This window comes from Equus przewalskii, chromosome 14, assembly GCF_037783145.1.
Source record: "Equus przewalskii isolate Varuska chromosome 14, EquPr2, whole genome shotgun sequence".
NCBI classification, from domain to species: Eukaryota; Metazoa; Chordata; class Mammalia; order Perissodactyla; family Equidae; genus Equus; species Equus przewalskii.
In genome coordinates, this window is record NC_091844.1 from 32,178,002 (window position 1) to 32,199,447 (window position 21,446).

Consider the following 21,446-nt stretch of genomic DNA (forward strand, 5'->3'; position numbering starts at 1 on the left):
CTCTAGCAACAGGATTTGCTAATTTTTAACTGTCCTGCTCAAATTCCAATGTGTTTACCATAATCATTATTAGTAACAACAAACATTCATGGGCTCTTTCTACTGATAGTTAAGGTGCCAGGTTAGGGACAGTTTCTGCCCTCTGGGGACTTAATCTTTCCTGGACGTCCCTGTACTTTTCCCTTGAAGGGCAGAATCTTCTGGCAAAGACTCTTTGCTTACCCAGAGCCTAGCCCAGAACCTTCCATGAGGCTGAGTATTTATTGACACGGTTGAGGAGGGTAATTGTGTTTGAATTTCATACTTGGTCATTAAAAATTGGCAGACCTTGGGTGAGGGCACAGTGGATCCAGCATCTAGGGAGGCAGACAACCTTTTCCGCCAGTTCTGAGCCCACAGCAGCCCAGAGGCCACCAACGTGTCAGTCATAAAGTTTCCTACCTCAAAAGTACTAACACGACAAGAAAGTTTCTGGAACTGCACCAAAAGCACAACTATAATCATTCCCCCTGGAGCCATAGGAAAGAGCAAATGCTTCCATAACTCTCGGAAAACAATTTTAAAATTACAATTGCTATAATGCAATGTCACGTTTTCAAGTTGTCACAAATGAAGGAAAATCTTTCTCCTGTACCTCATCCTCCCCACTCTCAGAAGGCCATTATCACAGTTTCTTGAGAAAGCTCCCCAGCGTTTGCACTAACGGCACAGACAGCACGCGAGGAGGGGGCACAAACCTTCATGGCCCTTCGCAGCTCCTGCACGTCGTACAGCACGGTGGGCGTCATCATCCCCAAGATCACCCGCTCGAAGTTGCCACTCAGTTCTGACTTCAAGTCGTCTATCAGGTCCTACAATGCAAGAAAGCGGTTCTGCTTAACTGCTCCATGTAGTAACTGAAACAAGCCGCTCTCAGAGTGTGGTCCAGGGACGCCTGGGGTCTCCAAGACCCTTTCAGGGGGCCCACAAAGTTGAACTATCTTCATAATAACACTAAGACGTTATTTGCCTTTACGCTGTCATTCTCTCACAATTGTACAACGGAGTTTTCCAAAGGCTACTTGACACACGTACAATTATGTTAAAAGGCTATTAAAATAGTCCTCTCTTTTCCAACTACATATCTATAGGAGACTAGCTTTTCTTCATATACCTCAACCAAAACCACACATCACAACAAACTGAATGCAGAAGCAGATATGAGAATCCAACCATCTTCCATTACGCCAGATGTTAAGAGATTTGCAAAATGTAAAAGAGTGCCAATCTTCCCACTAAATTTTTTTTTTTGGACTATGTACCTGTTTTTCATAAAAATGTTATTTATATTAACATGTAATATGTTTATTGTTTTTTAAATAAGTTAACAAATACATATTTTTAAATGTCTTCAATTTTAATTTCTAATATGGTAAATATCAACAGATATAATCCACAAAAACAAAAAAGTCTTCAGTAATTTAAGAGTGTCCTGAGATCAAAAATTTAGTAGACACTGAGTTAAATGTATTTGCTCACTTAACAATATATCTTGAATATATTCCAAATCAATATTCATCTATGACATTTTTAATAGCTGTTACAATTTCTATATGTAGATGCAATAACATTTTAACCAGTCCCCTGTGTCTGGTTTTTCTCTACTGTTAAATTACACATGCGTTTAGTTGTATCTTTGCAATCATTCATGATTATTTCTTTTTTTTGAGAAAGATTAGCACTGAGCTAACATCTGCTGCCAATCCTCCTCATTTTTGCTGAGGAAGCCTGGCCCTGAGCTAATATCCATGCTCATCTTCCTCTACTTTATATGTGGGATGCCTGCCACGGCGTGGCTTGATGAGCAGTGCATAGATCCGCACCCAGGATCTGAACCAGCGAACCCCGGGCTGCTGAAGCAGAATGTGTGAACTTAACCTCCATGCCACGGGGCTGGCCCCTCATGATTATTTCTTAAGGCTCACTTCCTAAAAAGAAATGTACTTATTTGGACAAAGGACAAAATACTAAAGACATTTATTCACATTTCCTCCTAGAACAGGTCAGAGAATTTAAGAACCTGCTTAAGATCAACCAACTAATAAGGGGCTAAATTGCTATTCAAGTCCAGATCTCTGATTCCCACAAACCTGATTCCATAACACTGTATTTCAACCTATTGTGTATATTTTTATGCTATGTCCAGACATAGTGAATGAATGAATGAATGAATGAATGACTAAATAAATTAGTGCTCAGTCAATCCGTTAATGTTGCTCATCTTAACAAACTGCCACCAGACTAGCTTAGTTCTGAAGCTGAATAATCAACCCGAATGTGTGTGGCAACACCCTTTAGGTCTCTAGTTCACACATCACACGCACGTTCATGCCTATTTCTGCTCAATAAATTTCTTTGGGGATGGAGAAGAGTTTACAACGCACAGAAGATAGTACAAGCAATCTGATCAGAAGAATCCTGTTCCCGACCGGGGGGGCCCAGCCAAGGTGCACATCAGACGCTCTAGGCCATAGCGGAGCAGCCCTGTCCCACGCAGCAGTTTAGAGCTGTCCTTGAGAAGCAGTGGCCGTCTGACTGGCTGTAAAGTATCTCGAGGATAGAAACACGTCATGGAGTTACTGTACTCTGAGAACTGGAGGCTCTTATTGATAATGTTTCCTCAATAAAAAGATTCTTGCTAATCAGAGATAGGTTTTCAGTGCTGTGGAAAGATGGGGTGGAATGACTCTGGCAAGGGAGTCATTGAAAATGAGACTAAGAGAGGGTTCCTGAGGGATGTGGGATTCAGACTCAAAGAGGAAAACATGGTGAGTGAACAACCTCTGAATGCATGAGCTACTAAAATACACAGACATACACACATAAAGCCCCATTCTAGAATCTAAGGGGGTGTCCCTCAATTGCGGATCATCAAAGGAACGAATATATGCTACAAATGGGTTTATGTGGAAGAGCCTACTTAAAACAAACTGAATTTAAATATTTCAGTCAGTTTGGAGGGTCTTCATCCACGGTGGCCTAAAAGAAGCCATCGGCTCAGGGAAGCCACACTGGAAGCTCAGCCCTGCCCGGTGCTCAAAAGGGTGGTGGTTGAGTCCATTCAACAACCAAGTCCCTGAGAAGACTTGAGTGGGAAGAGACTAAGCTTGGCCTGAGCTCCATGAATCAAGAGCTCCCCGACATCACTTCTGGCTAAGGATAGTGGAGGAAACACGTGTTGAAATTGTCTTTTTTTTTTTTTTTCAAGAGCATCCTTACACATGGCAAGGGGTCCATCTTTTAAAAACACAGGGCTACTTCAGGAACCTAGATCGGGAACTAGCCCTGCTTCCTTGTTGCCTGACAGGTCCCTCGTCAACACGGAGATGGAGAGACTGTGCCTACCTTGCCAATGGTGCTCTTGTAGGCTGTCCTGATTTCCTGGCGCTGGGCGGTGTTGCGGTAGGCGAGGACACTGATTATGGCATCTTCATCCGTGCCTGGGAGTGGAGCAGAGACAGTGAGTGAATGTGATTTGAGAGGGATGAGAAAATGGGTTCCTCTGCAGACACTGGAGTAACCCAAACACACGCAGAGAGCTTTCTAAGAAAAGAGGTCCTTGTTCAGAGGGTTTGTCTATTGTGGGGGTAACAGACACTAGATTTGAGTCTTAGCCTCTCCTTTAATTAGCTGTTTGCCACTGAACAAAATAGTTAACATCTCCAGGCATTAGTTTCCTTATCTGTAAATGGGAGTAATCATAGTACTTCCCTTAAGTGAGTTACTCAGCACAATGCCCAGCACTTACTAAATACTCAGTAAGTGTTGACTGGGATCATGCTTCTTCCCCTCCTCTGGAATTCTTATAATGTCTTTTGGATCCCCTGTATCTATCTTCCACGTTCTTGCCTTTTCTCTCTTTGTTTTTATCCCTTTATCATTTCCTCCAAGCTTTGAAACAATTCAAACTCGTCTTTTCATTCACTGATTTGGCACTTTGCAGGGTTTAAATTGGCTGTTCACTGCATTCACCGAGTTTTAAGATCTGTAATTGTGTTTTTCATCTCCAAGCTATGTTTCCTGATCTCAGATGATTCCCTTTTTATAACTCCCAACAAATTCCCATGATGCGATATCCTATCAAAGCTTTATAATATGAATTACAAATTAAAAATGTCCTAAGTTTTGTTTGCCTGTTTCTTGCAGCAACTTTTATAGGGGGACTTTATTCTGATTTTTCAAATTGGTCCCTCGTCTTAGTAACAGCTGGATGTTCATGCATGTTTGGTGAGTTTCCTGTTCCTTCACTGTTTATACTATATGGGGGCGTTGTGATGGGTTACAGAAGGGATTCTACTTAAATATTTCAGGGAGAAATGAAAAAATATAGATTCATCACAGTTATTCTTTCCAAGATTAGAGATCCAGAAAAATGTGAGGTGTAGGGAGGAAGCTACAGAACTTTAAGTTTATATATCTTAGGGACCTACTTTCAGGTCTCTTAAAAAAAAACAGAGGGTAAAAGACACAACCTTCAGAGCTCTCAGCTGCGGGGAGAAGGCCCATCACCTTTTGTTCACCCAGTTTCTGTGAAAGGGCACCACCCCTCTTCCAGTTAGTCAAGTATGAACCCTCAAAACAGCTCTGATGTTTTTCACTTTCTGTCTTCCTCCACATTCAAATTTCCTGCCAAGTTATGCAAAATCTAGCTCTACAACCTTTTTTGCATCCACCTCCTCTTTTTGATTCCTACCACTACCACTCCAGTTCAGGATTTGGGGGTCTCTTCCTAGACAACTGTAAAGTTGGCTAACTAGTAATCTTACCTCCTATTTGGTCTTTCCAAAGTCTTGCCAGATTCATTTTCCTAAAATGCATTCCTCCCCTGCTCGGGAATACACAATGGCTCCCTGGTCTGCTGGATTTACTACAGGCGCTGCAGTCTGCCATCCGAGACTCTCCACGAGATCCCATTCACTATCATAAATACCCACATAAAAAGATACCAGGCAGCCAGATCCACCGACTCAGCTCTTGAATAACTATACTTGACCCAACTGTACTGCACTCCTTTCTCCTGACCTCCTTCATTGTCAGTCTATTGGTTTATATGTCTCCCTAACCTCATCCATTTAGTGTCATTATTCTGGCATCTGTTGTCCCCCAGCCAATGCCTTTGGACCATGCCCCCATGTCTGTGATTCTCCAGGTGGCCTTCTCAGTAACACTTCCAGGCCCTCTCTTTGCTATCTGTCTTCTCAGAAAGCTCCCAACCAGCCTACTCCTGCTTTGCAAGTACCTCCTGCTACAATCCACCTTTCCATGTATTCACTGTGACTGCCCTGGGCCTCAGCTAGACTAGGAAATGGGACGATGCTCACACTCATCCCACACCTCTGCTCATGCTATTCCATTCACCTGAAACACCTTCTCTTTTATCTCTATTTACTGAAACTCACCTCATCTCCCAAGGCCTATCTCAAATTCTACATTCTCCAAGGAGTTCTGCCTGATGCCCGCATTTGAAATGTGATCTCCTCTGTGAACCCTAATGGGGTCTTATTTGTGCCCCTCCTATCTCTATCATATTAGGAACTGATCATAGTTATTTCTGTACACGCCTTAGCCACCTAGCACCCATGGACTATTTGACCACAAGGACTAGGTTTTATAATACTTGTCTCCTCCAACCATCCACTTTGCATTGGCCCACACACAGGCACTGAAAATGCTTGGTTGTGTCGAATGTCTCCTAACTCTTATTTTGAAAATTCTGAATGCCATGTGGTCCACGTTCTGAAAGATGGTGTTTTTGCTATATAGCAAAGAATGAGGATAACCTGAAAACAGGGTGGGCCAAGTACATTTTCCATTTTATTTGTGAAAAATGGAAGATGAGGAGAAGGATACGTAGATTCAGAACAATGTTCTGTGCAGAGGTAGGCAGCAGGGCAGCACAGTGACTTAACCCCAGCTCTGGAGTCAGACTGCCTAGAATTGCCTAGAATCCCGACTCTAACACTTACTAGTTCTGAGACCTTGGGCAAGTTAGCTAATCTCCCTAAACCGCAACTTTCTCATCAGTAAAACAAGCTGCTGTCAGGATTAAAACAATCCACGTGGAGAATTATGCCCAACCCATAGAAGAGCTTAACAAACATCCACTATTATTTTTATTGCTGTTGCTGCTGTTAGTAGCATGGGGGCTAAGTAAAGTGAACCGTTTTTGGGTTAAAAAACTAGGAAATAAAGCCTCATGGTCAAGTTTTTTTATCCAAATCTCAAGCAGATTCTAAATAGCAGCTACAAACCAGAGGGCACTTCTCTGGCCAAATGTCCACCCAGGCAAGGGGCTAGGCCAGGGCAGCCTGAAGCGCACCCCGCATGGCTGTGCCCACCCAGCATGAGGCCTTTGCCCTCGGGGAGCCAGCTGGAGGGTAGAGCACTGGAAGACAAGTGCTCTGGTCCTGTACACACAGCCTTCTCACATGAAATCCCACACGCTGCCTGTCAGGACCTCCCCGCTATGCCCATCACAGCAGCAACAGGCAGAGGGACTCAAGGGAAAGACCATGGACTTAGAGTTGCAGGCCCAACCTCAAGACGGGCTCTGCCAAGCATGACTCATGGCTCAGTTCCCCTTACAATGTGACTTACTATGTTACTTAATTTCTCTGGATCTCAATTTCACATCTGTACAGCAAGGCGAAAATCACAACAGTAATAGCTGCTTTCACCAAATCACAGGGTTGTTGCATGTACACACTGAGATAATGTTTGTGAAAGTGCTTTGTAAACCTCATGGCACTACAAACATACAGCACTAATTGGAAAACAAATACATTTCTAAAGTTTTACATACGGATTCAGAATGCTGTAATGCAAAACAGATTTAAATAATTGGGGAACTCCAGAATGAGTGCATTAAATTTACAATTCTGTTGTAAAAGTAGATAATTAATGCCCTCCCACCTAATTTGTCTTGAAAAGCAACTCATTCCCACTGTGTTTTTTGAGAGTGAGACCTGCTCACATTTGCCAGTGGACACAGCACCCTCTGTGTGACTCTGAGACACAACACATGAGAGTGCTCACCTCCAGTGGGACACTTACCGAGCCCTTTCATGGCCTTCCTCAGGGTCTGAGCATCCTCCATGGCGTTGAATCCTGAAGCCGCTTTGACGGTGCCACCTTTGGCTGCCTAAGCGTACAGAGAAAGGTGTGACTGACAGGCAGCATCTTACTGACAAAGAGATTCTCATTAGCAAACATTTGCTGAGCACCTACCATGGGCCAGACATCCCCATGGGCTGGGGATATAGCAGTGATGATGACAGATAAGGCTCTTGCTCCCATGGAGCTGAGGTTCTAGTTCAGGCGGTGGGGTGGGAGGGCAGATAGTAAACAAGCCAACAAACTAATATTCTAACAAGTGCCTGGCAGTGAGAAGTGCTATGGAGATTGAAAGGTCCTGGAAGGGCTGCTCTGAGTGACATTTAGGCTGAGATCCGACTGACATGAGGCATTGACCATGCAAAGGAGGAGAAAGCATCACAGGCAGAGGAAACAGCTAAGGCAAAGGCCCTGAGGCTGGAACTAGTTTCTATGGGAGGAGAGGGGCAGAGGCCAGAGTGGCTCAAATTGGCAGCAAGGAGGAGAGTGGTAAGATATGTTACACCACCACCTATGAAGTTATCACGTCCCTCAAAAAGGGAAAAACTCAAACCTCAATCCGATCAAGCCTGTGGAGCCAAATACCAATTGACCATAAATCAAGAAGAAAGGAAAATGTTCACTCCCACCACAGGGCTGTAATTGGCAAAATCCAGACTGAGAAACACCACTTGACAAATGGGCTAGGTTCTTCAGCAAAGAAATTGCAAGGGGAATTAGAAAAGAAAGAGATGGAAGGGAACTGTAGCTTAAAAAACATTAAAAAGGCATGTCAATAATTACAATGCATGAACCCTATTTGGACTCTAAATCAAACAAACAGTAAAAAAGATAAGACATTTATGAGACAGTTGGAAATTTGAACCCTGACTTGATATTAGATGACATTGAGGAATCAGTGTTAACATTTTTAGGTATGCTAATGGTATTGGTTATATACATTTTTTTAATAGCTCTAATCTTATATATAGTTTATAGAGAGCTGATAAGATGTCTGGAATTTGCTTCAAATTACACAGGTGGGGGGAAGTAAGTGGAAATAAAGAAGAAAGAAGATCGACCATGAGTTAATCATTATTGTTAGGAACAATGGGATTCTTTTTAATATTTGGTCTACTTTTGTATGTGTTTACAATTTTCCCTGATAAAAATTTTTTAAAAGGGAAAGAAAATCAGAGAGGTGGGCTGGGGCCAGAACAAGGCAGTCCTCACAAACTGGGTAAATTTATATTTTATTCTAGGTGCAGTGGGAAGCCACCAGCAGGTTTTTAGCAAGGGGATGGGATAGACAATCTGATTTACATGTTAAAAGACCACTCAGGCTGCTGTAGGGAGATGCAGAGGCCAGTTGAGAATCTGGGCCAAGATCCAGGGATATGATGCCTGCCCACCATTTCACCCTTGTGAAACAGTCAAGATGGAAAGAAACAGACTCAGCACATGTTTTGGAGCAAAGGCGACAGAACTTGCTGATGGACTGACGGGGGAGGTGAGGAAAGAAAAGAATCAGGTCTAACTCTAAATCTTTTTCCCTGAGTAGCTGAGCAGAGAGTGGTAGCATTTACCCAGATGGGGACAGCCGGAGGACTGCCAGATTTGGGGTGGCAGTAGGGGTGGGATTTAGAACTTCTGTTTTCAAACGCTGAGTTTGAGATGTCCATTAAACATCCAAGTGGAGTTGTCAAAAGGACAGTATATTATACAATCTAAGTCTAGAGGTCAAGTCTAGAGTAATAAATTTAGGACACTTCAGCATTTGGATGGTATTAAACGAGATGAAGATAGAGAAGAACAGGGATCCTAGGACAAACCTAGGCCTCTCCAGCAGTATAGGTCCAGCAGAGAAGGAGAATCCAGAAAGGATGACCAAGAACGACTGGTCCTTGAGGTAAAAGGAAAACCAAGAGAGTGTGCAGTCCAGAGGCTGAGGAAGGCGGGAGCGGTCAGTGCCGGCTGAGGCAGGGATAAGAGAAGGACACGGAAGGGATGGTCAGATTTGGCAACATGGAGGTGCCTGGTGATCCTGACAAGAGCTTTCCCAGTGGAATGGAGATGACACAGCCTGACTGAGAGGGCAGAGGGGAGAACGGAAAGTCATGAAGAGGAGACACCAACTCTAGACAACCGAGATGATGACTAGTATCACTGGAAATGATCAACCTGCCTTAAAGTAAGACGTACTCTGATACGGTACCAGGGACAAAAAGTTAGTGACCCTGACCCTCTGCAAAGAAAGATGAAAAATGAAAAACATCAACAAGCAAAACATGGGTTGATGACCAGTAGGAACCATCTCAGTTGGATTAAAACTTAGAGATAATTTACCAATTAATATCAAAGTGCCCTGAATATTTCTAATGTATTTACCAGTTTATTAATATGTGATTTATGTTATATGAGACAGCAAAGAGAAATACATATAACTCAGTATAAAAAAGTAAATAGGGGCTGGCCCAGTGGCACAGCGGTTAAGTGCGCATGTTCCGCTTTGGCGGCCTGGGGTTCGCTGGTTCAGATCCCGGGTGCAGACATGGCACCTCTTGGCAAGCCATGCTGTGGTAGGCATCCCACATATAAAGTAGAGGAAGATGGGCATGGATGTTAGCTCAGGGCCAGTCTTCCTCAGCAAAAGGAGGTGGATTGGCAGCAGTTAGCTCAGGGCTAATCTTCCTCCAAAAAAAAAAAGTAAATAAATAGATGAAGAAATTCAGTGATGAGACATAAAACATCAAAAATTAAGGTACAGTCACGCAGGTGGGAAGGAAACCAAACTGCAGACCTTAAGGGCCTGTGCAGTTATTAGAGAGAAGCCACAGATTTCTCTGCCTAGAAGCCAAAGCAAGAGAGATTTGTAATCAGTAATGAGGATTGTTGTGTTCATGGGAAGAAAAGAAACCAGTTGCCCAAGAAATGCCCCGCCTTTCTTTGTACTGAGTTTAGAGAGATGCAATCTGTGTTAGCGGAGCTCTTCTCGGCTCCCTGATTTAGCAGCAGAGAGTAGAATCAAACTAGCTTTACTCTTTAATATATCTTCCCGTCTATGTGCTGACACTAAGCGTTACTACAACCCTTCAGCAATTCATGTTTTGATATTCTGAATTCTGTCTTTAAAAACGGCCTAATCAGTCATAAGCAGCACTTTCTAAAATTATTCTGCCTTGTCTCTTTTCCCTTAATTTGTCAGGTGTCTGCCATTGTGGTGTACATTTGATCAGCTAAGGCTGCACAGGAGCAAGGATCTAAGTGATATTCTTGGTGCCCAGATGTCGATGGAGTTCAGACCCATCTGGAAACCGTCCTCTGTCCAGAGCTGGTACTTTGTGCTTTTAAGATGCTAAGAGCTCACAGCTGAGGCTAGGAAGAGACAGCCAAGGCTAAACTTGGGGCTGAGGTTACATCAACAGGTCTGTTTCTCCTAACCTTTCTGATAATGCCTCTTTTAGTAGTCATGAGTGGTAAGATGTTATGGTGATGGGAGGGAACAGAACAGGGGGATGACTATGAATTATTACAAAGGGAGAAGGGTTTTATATAAGCTTTGGTTGAAATGTACCCCATAGTCTCGTGCCCATGATTCCGCTAAAATGTACTAATATTCATGGAGACAGTCAGTGCTGTCTCTTCTACATCACTCAAAGAGTCATGAACACTATAAAGGGAATCCTAGTATTGGGGGAATTTCATCTGCGGGTCTTCATGAGGGAGACATGGTGGCCTACAGTGAGAGGCAGCAAAGCTTAGCGGGAAGCGACACGGCATTGAGTGGGATAGAACTGGGTTTGAATCTTTCTGGCTGGATGGGCTAGGGGAAGTTTTGTTTTTCTCATGTGTGTTGATAATGATATCAACCCACAGGGTTGTTCTAATAATGAAGCAGGATAATATAGCAAAGCACTCAGCACAGAATCCAGTCAACAGTGAACACTAAAACAAAGACTCAAACTTAGCGGCTATCATCATCACCATTATTACTAAATATGATGTCAACAACATCTCCACAGTAGAAATAATAATGAGATTCTTACATCTATTTCTGATAATATCCCTTAACACAAGCCTATGGGGTAACTCCAAAGCAAAATCTAGAATAGGGAGTTTGTACAATGCGATGTAGATAGTGAAAACGATGTAGAATAGATCTGAAGCTCTCTGATGATTTAATTTGATCCAAGGATGTAATATGGGCCATCTAAAGGAATGGAGGATTTTCACACCCTTAGGGCAGTTCTCTAGCCAGTTAGATTTGAGCTCTATGAGCTAGTCCACCTTGGCCTGCACCTCTCAGGCCCACTGTGGCTCACGTCGAGCCCATCCAAAGGCCTCAGGTACCAGAGGGTATGGGCCTCGTCTGCTGAAAGACCAGGCTTTCACCTCCTGGATATGGTCAGCATCCAGCACTTAGTCATTATGCTCTGTATACCTCACAGAGAAAAGCAGAAATCTATAACATTAACTTCCTTGGGCACTGTTATGGACTGAATTGTATTTCCCCCCAAAAAGGCATGTTGAAGCTCTAACCCCCAGTATGCACGCACCTCAGGATGTGAACTTATTTGAAGATAGGGTCATTGTAAATGTAATTAATTGAATTAAAATGAGGTCACACTGGAGCACGGTGAGCCCCGAATCCAATATGACTGGTGTCCTTATAAGAAGACAACATGTGAAGACAGAGACACACATGGAGAGCACCACATAAGGATGAAGGCAGAGACTGGAGAGAAGCAGCTGCAAGCCAAGGAATGACTAAGATTGCCAGCAAACCACCAGAAGCTAGAAAGAGGCAAGGAAGGAGCCTCCTACAGGTTTCAGAGAGATCACGACCCTACCCACACCTTGGTTGGGTATCTGGCCTCCAGAACTGAGACAACAAATTTCCACTATTTTAAGCCATCCAGTTTGTGGTGTTTTGTTATGGCAGCCCTAGGAAATTAACATAGCACTTTATTCCCCTTTTTCTACTATATATCTATAGTAATAAGCAAATTGGTGATTTGCTGTCAAAATTCCAACATGGCCTAACTCAGCCCTTGGCCCCACCAGGAGACAGCTTTGTGAGTCAAATGTTCCACAATGTTTTTTTGGAACTTGAGTATTGAAAAAATTCTGGATGGTATTCAAATACTGCATTCAACTTTAAAGCAAACTGCATTGTTGTGGGACACTACTGTGGGATTAAAATTAATATCTAACAAGATGAATCGATAGGGGGATTTGCAAAGATAGTTAGGTTATCAATTAACATTCTTAGTGACTCCTTTTTTCCAGGAAAAAGATAAGCTCAGGAAATTTGTTCCTGTCAGCCCTAAAGTATCCGTATTGATTAAATTCCAGGGTATAATGCACCACTGTCTGTTCTGGGAAGGCAGGGGATTCCACCCAGGAAGGCTTCTTGTGGCAGCAGACAAAGGAAACAGGGAGGATGTAGGGAAGAATGATAAAAACTAACAGCTAGAAATAGATGTTATATCACAATCCATGAAATGTTATTTGGCTATTAAAATAATCAGGAAGATGAAAAATGTCCAAAAGATTAAAATACAATGGAATACTAATCAGCAATAAAAAGGAGTGGAGGAACAAACTGCTGATACTCACAGCAACATGGATGGATTGCAAAAAATATAACGCTCAGCACTGGAAACCAGCAAAAGAGTACAGGCTCTGTGATTCCATTTATAGGATGTTCTGGAATAGGCAAAACTAATCTATGGGGCTAATCAGAACAGTGGTTGCGTTTCTGGTGTGGAATTAGGAGCAGGGTGGGAGCAAGAAGGGGCATGAAGGAACTTCCTGGAGTGATGAAATGTTCTATCTTGATAAAAGAGTACATGCCTTTGTCAAAACTCATCTACCAGCAACCATAAGAGCTGTGCATTTCACTATATGTTAATTAAACCTCTAGAAAAAAAAATTTTTAATACTTGACTACAATGGCTTTTAAAACATGTTTTCCTTTTAGAAATGTATCATACAGTCATTGTAGAGATTTGGAAATTTTTAAAAAAGAAGAATTAAGAAGAAAATTAAAACACCCATAACTCTACCCCTTCATAGAAGTAATTTTAAGATGCTATAAAAAGTAATATAAACATGTTAGCGTAGCAAAGATCAGAGTAAGTATACACCTAACTGTTACTTATGCTCTTATTACTACTATTTAAAAACCATTATACATATGAATAGGGTCTAAAATAAAATGATGGAAAATATTTGGGAACTATAATATTGTGACTATTGTTTGTTTTTCTTTTCCTTTAAAAAGGTCCTTTATCTGTCCAATAAATAACAGTCATGATGGAAAAACAGGTTCTAAGATGAAAGACAAGAGCGACTGAGGTGATTTTGCTCGAGTGGAAGGCACACTAAAGGGTCACTTGGTTACAGTTCTCAGTGTAGGAAGGCTGTGATCTTGTTGAAGACAGAAAGACTGTCCCATTAATTCTGAGTCCCCGAGCCAAGTACCACATCTGGCACAAAGTAGGAGCACCATAAACCTTTCTAAATACATGTTCTCCATGTCCTGGGAGACTCAATCAAGAAGAAATGGATTTTAAATTAAAGCATAAGAGATTCTGAGCAGACATAAGTAGGACTTTGGCTATCAGGGATGATGAATAAAATTCTAGAATGTCTAATATAAAAAAACGTTAAGAGTATATTACTATTTGTTCAGGACAGTTTACACACACCCATCTTCCTAAAGAAAGGCATCTAGAACGGGTGGGATCCCTAGCTCCTCTCCAGGTATAAGATTCTACTTCCATTACTCTCTCCTGGAAGACCAGGGATCAGCATCACCCGCCCATTCAGAAACCTCATTTGGGTGGGAGACAGAGAGCAGATGGCCAGCCTCAGGGAGAGCCATGTCAGCAGTGCAGAGGCTCAGCTTCCACACCAGCACTGAACTTTATGGAACTCTCAGAGGGATCCAATTCCCTGCCTGTCTCAAAGATCGGATAACCAAGCTCTGAGGAGTCCAGTCGCGGCCAGAAGCAGGAGGCAGATGACAAGCCCACATGGCTAAGAACCACCCTTCTTGATGAGCCTGAAATGATGGGGTTACACCAAAAAGTGAATGGCAGTCATCTCCTGCTGGTAGAATCTGCAGGATTTTTAGTTCTTCCTTTTTATTTGCCTAAATTTTCTCCAACGAACATGTGGTGCTTCCGCAGCGAGAAAACTATAACTTGTTTCTGTATTTCAAGATGTTGGAAGAATTCAAAGGAGTCTCTCTTTGAATTAATTTTCAGGGTCAAGTTACTCACCACCTCTGAAAGAAATTAAACTGGTGTTTAAAAAAAAAAAACCTGCCTTTTCATTTCCTCTTCCCGCCCCTCTGTTGAGCAAACGAGCCTTTGTATAAGCCAACGGTCCCTAAGTATACATCCTGTACCTGTCTGTGGCTGGTACCAGGTAGGGTGAGGCGCTCCCCTACTTACCATGGCCATGACTCTCTGTCGGGATCAGAGTTCAGCCCGCCTTGAAGAAGCTCCTCTGTGAGAAAAGCAGAGGGGAAATTACTGTGGTGAGGGAGTGTCATTAAAATCATTAATCGGGATAACTTGTAGTTTGCATGAACTGAAGCCATAGGGAAATAACACCCAATTTCATCAAAAAGCCAGCTACTGATTAGCCAAAGATACAAGGGCCAGGTTAATAATTAAAGAGAAACTGTTTGAACGGGCAAGTTTACTACACCAGCAAAAGACGTACCTGCTCTTCTGTCTGGAGATCCGCGTTACAGAAATGATTCCTATTGTGTTGTTAGGGTGAAGTACATATTTGTACTCAAGCCTAACCTAGATTTTGAACTGTATGCTCTAGTGGATCAGAAGAGGTGTCTCTCTGGAGAGAAGAGACAATCCAACTGCATCAGGGAAAAGTACTTCACTCCCGCTTCTATTCTGTGTACGTGCGCACGTCTGTGTGTGTGCGTGTGTGATGACAGGTCAGCGGCCCAACCAGCATTAGATTCTTTTCATTTCCCAGTGATCACTTTCACTGCCACCATCTCAGGACTTAGAGGGGCTTCTTCCCTTTAAGCTGCAGCCTTCCACACTCAGCTTTGTCCTTAGTTCTCTTTGGCACTCCCTCCCTCATCAAAAAGACTTGAACCATCACACATTTATTCAGTCATTCAGAATGCAAGCATTGTCTTTACTGTAGACTAGGACCCTTGGGGGGTTCTCATGACATAGAGGCAGGCCTCTGAAGGGCAGGCCCACTGGCTTCCTGTCTCCATATCTAGGTCCTATGGAAAAGGCTCCTTTCCTAAGCATTTAGTTAGATCCTTGATACTCAAACAACCAGAAGCATGAGCATCACCTGCAAGCTTGTTAAAAATGCAGAATCTCAGGCCTCCCCCAGACCTATTCCCAGACTCTGCATTTTAGCAAGATTCTCCAAATATTTGTCTGCACGGTAGTTTGAGAAGCCCTCACCTAGACAGTTCTACCAAGCAGCACTTTTCAATTATTTCCCCAGAATAACTAAATCCTTCTTAACCCACTTTCCTACTGATTAGTTCATGTCTGGTCACATTCAGTCTTCATCTTCCAGCTTCCCTTATGCTCAGCTCCACTCTTCCTTGTTTCCCATCACTCCTTGCAGACTCGCCTCATATCACACAGAAGGTCAATCCCTTCCTAAGGGGAAATGGTTCTGGGGCACAGCCTGGACAAAGGTGCAGGGGTGGGAACGAGCAGTGGCTTCAGGGACAATGAGGACAGGAGGCTGCTGGAGCAGAGGGCTCATTCCAGGGAAGGCTCGGAGATGAGACTGGAAAAGCAGCTGGGGAACTGATTAGTAAGGGCCTTGAATGCCCAGCTGAGGAGTCTGACATCACACTGTAGGTAAAGCGAAAACAGGGGAAAGTGTTTGGTTCTTCCAGAGAAATGATATAATAAAAGACATGCTTTAGCAAGTGACTATACCATGGGGTAGATTGGAGTGAGAGATAAGGGCTCAGGAAGGCATAAGATTCCACTACAGGAACAGACAGGCCGAGGCAAATGCCTCAGCAGGGTGTGGCACCTGGAACAGGATATACACAGGGAAACTTTGGAAGGGAGACTTTACTGGATTTAGTGGCTCATGGACTATACGGATTTAATCACCAAACATTCATAAAGCCCCTCTATATTCCAGGCACTGTTCTAGCTGACAGAGATAATACAGTGACTAAGACAAGGAACCTGCCTTCAAGAAGCTCACACTCTACCAGGAAAGACAGACGACAAATAAACAAATGAATATATAAGACAATTGCAGATACCAGTAAGATGAGAATACAACAGGATAATGGTATAGAATGGGAATCAGTACACTACAGCTCATGGGCCAAATTCTGTTTTTGTACGGTCTACTAGCTAAGAATGGTTTTTACATATTCAATGGTTGACAAAAAAAACCAAAAGAGTAATATTTCATGACATGTGAACATTACATAAAATTCAAATTTCAGTGTTCATAGGTAAAGACTCATTGGAGCACAGCCACAGCCATTGGTTTACATATTGTCTATGGCTGCTTTCATGCTACAATGGCAGAACTGGGTAGTTATGACAGAGACTGTGGGGTTCACAAAGCTGAAAATACTTAATATCTAGTCCTTCACAGAAAAAGTTCGCTGACCCCTGGTAGGGAGGATGACATGATCAGGTTACTGGAAAGGAGCTGGCCTGGAGAGGGTGATCAGGGAAGTCATCTCCAAGGAGATGACATCCAAGCTAAGACCTGAATGAGAAGGAGCTGGCCATTCACAGTTCTGGAGGAGAACGGTTTCAGGTAGAGGGAGCAGTTAGTGCAAAGGCCCTGAGGCAGGAATAAACTTACTGTGTTTCAGGGATAGACAAAAGCATCAAGAACAAGGGCCAGAGTGACAGGAGATGGGGCTGGAGTGGGCCAGGACCATCTGTGGGGCAGGAAGGGGTGCCTCTTTCTCACTTGCCCAGAATGTGCTAGGGGAAGCCATGAGCAGGGCTGCTTGAGACTTTCATGGGCCTTAGCCACTCCTTCACCTGGAGGCCCTGGCTCACATCATATGAATTATCAAAATGCATCCATATCCCTAAGTATAATTGATATGTGAGTTGGACTGAGTTGCTGCTGCTTGGTTGATGACCTGGCATACACAGCTTTTAGGAGCAAGGGCCCGCCCTTTGCTTCCATGTGGTTTTGGAATCAATGACAACCAGTGAGGAGGCAGAGAATGGGGACTCCTCCCCAAGAAGCCAGCCTTTAATATGAACACTTCTGGTCCTTTTTACCACATCAAGAAGTAGAAAGACCGCTTGAGCAAAGCCTTCTGGAAATACTGAGAGCCATTATTCAATGAGCTAGAAATATTTTACTACAGGAAAAAAATGTATCATACTCGAACACGGGGTGCTTTTTAGCCAGACAATTTATTTTGAAACTTGGACAGCACACAGCATAAGTCCATTTATACACAGACAGCTGTTGTATATTTATTATTTACTAGTACCAACTGAGTTTCTAAATAGATTATAGAAATGAATGCAGACAATGGTACTCCGTGTTTCTTTCATTAGATATCGATAATATATGTAAAGTTAATCCACACAAACGCTTCCTAGCACAGCGTCTGGCACTGAGGAAGGTCTCAATTACTCTCGGCAAGGAAGGGGGGAGCGGAAAGGAGGGGAAGAAATCACATACACCCCTCCCCGGACACAGAATGGCTGTAGGCCTCTTCTTAACTGCACAAAATAACCAGCCCCCAAACAATAAAGGCCTTTCTCCCTGAAGCTCCATCTGTAAACGTCCTCCCACCCTTTCCACCGCCCTGCAAAGCCAAGGATTCTTTACAGGAATCCTTTTCTGCCTCCACTTCCTTGATTCACTCTTTCTCTCTGAAGGCTGGCCTACAATTCCATAACCTGAACAATATCACCAAGTTCCCAATGACTCAGACTTTGTGCTGGTTTTTTAAAAACTCCTTTGCTGCTCACAGGTGGGGCAAAATAATTAGCAACTGTGCCTCAGTTTTTACATCTATAAAATGCAAACACACTCAGGTTTGAGCATGGCTCCAATGGCCCTAAAAGCACCAGGACTCTTCAAGATGGAAAGGTAAAGACTGAAGGGACCATATGTTAGTGATGTCTGAAAAAATCTAAGGGTTATGCAGTTTGTGGGCGGGAAACTACACTACCTTCATAATACTGGAACTCCACAACTAGAGCCCATGATACGGCTCCCGACGATCTGAAGACATAGTTTTAGAGCAACTGAAACACAGCTTGGAAGTACACATAAGAGATCTACCCCAGTAGCAGTTACATAAAGGATTAATAAGTTGTAAATAAGTCCGACCTATTTCAGAGAAGATTACATAAATTTGCATACATAATTTATGATGGATTCATAAAGAAAAATTAGGCATGTCAAAAACACATCCCTACTTTAATCTCCATAATATATAAAGAACTCACACAGCTTAACAACAAAAAATCAAACAACCCAATCGAAAAATGGGTAGGGGACATGAACAGACATTTCTCCAAAGAAGATAGAAGGATGGCCAATAGACACATGAAAAGATGCTCATCATCACTAATCATCAGGGAAATGCAAATCAAAACTACACTAAGATATCACCTTACACCTGTTAGAATGACAAAAATATCCAAAACCAAGAGTGACAAATGTTGGAGAGGTTGGGGAGAAAAAGGAACCCTCATACACTGTTGGTGGGAATGCAAACTGGTGCAGCCACTATGGAAAACAGTACGGAGATTTCTCAAAAAGTTAAAAATAGAAATACCATATGACCCAGCCATCCCACTACTGGGTATCTATCCTAAGAACCTGAAATCAGCAATTCCAAAAGTCCCATGCACCCCTATGTTCATCGCAGCATTATTTACAATAGCCAAGACATGGAACCAACCTAAGTGCCCAGCAACTGACAATTGGATAAAGAAGATATGGTATATATATACAATGGAATACTACTCAGCCATAAAAAGGACAAAATCGTCCCATTCACAACATGGATAGACCTTGAGGGTATTATGTTAAGTGAAATAAGCCAGATAGAGAAAGATGAACTCTGCATGATTCCACTCATAGGTGGAAGTTAACATATGGACAAAGAGAACTGATCAGTGGTTACCAGGGGAAAGGGGGGTGGCAGGAGGGTACAAAGGGTGAAGGGGTGTACCTACAACATGACTAACAATAACATACAACTGAAATTTCACAAGGTTGTAAACTATCATAATCTTAATTAAAAAAAACAAAAAACAAACAAAAAAGAACACATCCCTACTTTTTTCCAGTTCGATGTCCAGAAGGATAATTATTTCACTATCCCGCAAATTGTCCTATTGTACCCTGCTAGAAATTGGCAAGCCAGGTGCTGACTCAAGTACAAAGTTTCTTATGTCCCCACAGCAGACTGCAGGTCCGTGGAACAAGGGCCTCTGACTTCAAGCAATATTTCAGTATGCCACACGTGGAGGCAGCAATGCGGTGTATTCCTCCCCGCTCACCCAGAACTTGGAGAGCAGGCAAATTAGATTGTTCTTTGAGCATTAAACTATTAAAATCAGCAAATCACTATCAAAACAAAGATATGCAAACTCATTTCAAAGATAAAGAATGGCTCCTGGGATGAAGCCAGCTTGCTGAAAGGTATTAGCATATTTAAAGAAAAACTGTGTCCACCAGCAATGCAAGTTCCACGCAAAACCCTCAGAGGAGGTTACTTCGAAATATTCATCAAAGCCCTGTCCTAAGGAAAGGGGGGGGTGGCCCCAGGATCCAGTGGTCCAGGGTCAGATATTTCCCCACTGTGAAGATGAATTTTACCCATCTAAAACCCTCTGTTCTGATTCCATGGTTGCCAGGCAACCTCTGGACTAGAGTGTGGGTTCCCATGTGGATCTGTCTACAAAGTCCTGGAGCAGGAGAATTTTTGTCTAAGTAACAATTACATTTCTCAATGTAAATAAATAAATTAGCAGCGTGTGTGTTTGTGTGTGACACATGCGTGTGCAGGTGTATGGTCAGCCTGTAAATATGAACCTGTCCCTGAGACTTGAATCCCTTCTTGGTGGGCTGATGAATACAATCTCTCTGGTCCTGCTGGATGTGGCACCATGATGAATTCACCCCAGTACCAGATGCTCTCTTTGAAACTCCAGCTTAACGGGATGGCCTCCATTCAGACTCACAACATTGACCCACATCCCAGGACAGGCAACGGGAACGTTCATTATGAAGGGATTTGCTGTCCTTGTGGCACATTCTTACTGAATCCCTCTCTTCCCCAAAGATCACATGTGAGTGAGTCATTCACCATTTTTCTTTGGTACATGGTTTCATTTTACATCCCACAGGATGACAAATTTAAACTTTTAGGCTGTAGATTTGTGGACGGTGTGCCTGGGCCCCACCCAAGACTAAAAGCTTTCAAAACTGTCTATGAAGTAGGAAAATGAAAGCAACTCTTTTTCCTTGGAACTTAGATCCTTCTAAAGGTAAAGGAAGTTTTGTTGCAACCATGGGTCTGAGTCTGGAGAAATAAGCATTTTCAAACATTTAATCAAAGGCAAGATGTGTAAGATAAATGAATGCAGACAAATTTGGAAACCTGCCTGCTAACCATCTTAGGAAAGGATCTATTCCAACCCAGCACCTGGCAGGTAACTTATTTATTTACTTATTTTTTTAAAGATTGGCACCTGAGCTAACAACTATTGCCAATCCTTTTTTTTTTTTTCTGCTTTATCTCCCCAAATCCCCCTAGTACATAGTTGTATATCTTAGTTGCAGGTCCTTCTAGTTGTGGCATGTGGGACGCCGCCCCAACGTGGCCTGACGCGCGGTGCCATGTTCATGCCCGGGATCCGAACCAGCGAAACCCTGGGCCGCTGCAGCAGAGCGTGAGAACTTAACCACTCGGCCACGGGGCCAGCTCCTGGCAGGTAACTTATTGACAATCTTTCATCCAAATTTTAGCCACTTATTCACAGCATTGGGGGGACAATAATAATAGTAATTTCAATCTATAAATAATAGAAAACACATATTTTATACACAATTTAAAATATCCCCACTCCTTCTCTACCATTCTCACATCATGCCAAAGTCTATTAAAGGTTTTACTCCAACAATTCCTTTGTCCAAAAGGCAGTGAGAAGGAGGGGAGGAACATTTACTAAACGTTCCTCTACATTTTCTTAATCTACCCAATAACCTTTACAGTCATAATTATCATCTCCACTTTACAACCCAGCTGGATGATAGAATAACGAACGCTG

General features: G+C 42.8%; 1 protein-coding gene across 2 annotated transcripts in view; it reads right to left on the reverse strand.

Moving 5' to 3' along the window:
- ANXA4 (annexin A4) overlaps positions 1–21,446 on the reverse strand; it is a 61,066-nt gene that overhangs the window by 18,906 nt on the left and 20,714 nt on the right. The window contains exons 1-6 of one of the 2 annotated variants that reach the window (XM_008514852.2): positions 19,451–19,977; positions 14,869–15,000; positions 14,595–14,649; positions 7,093–7,180; positions 3,385–3,479; positions 738–851 (exon numbers count right to left, since the gene is read on the reverse strand). In XM_008514852.2, the coding sequence (XP_008513074.1) occupies positions 738–851; positions 3,385–3,479; positions 7,093–7,180; positions 14,595–14,603 (306 nt within the window). In that variant the 5' untranslated portion in view covers positions 14,604–14,649; positions 14,869–15,000; positions 19,451–19,977. Of the gene's footprint in view, positions 1–737; positions 852–3,384; positions 3,480–7,092; positions 7,181–14,594; positions 14,650–14,868; positions 15,001–19,450; positions 19,978–21,446 lie in introns of those variants that run through there. The other variant, XM_008514851.2, reaches the window with a different exon arrangement.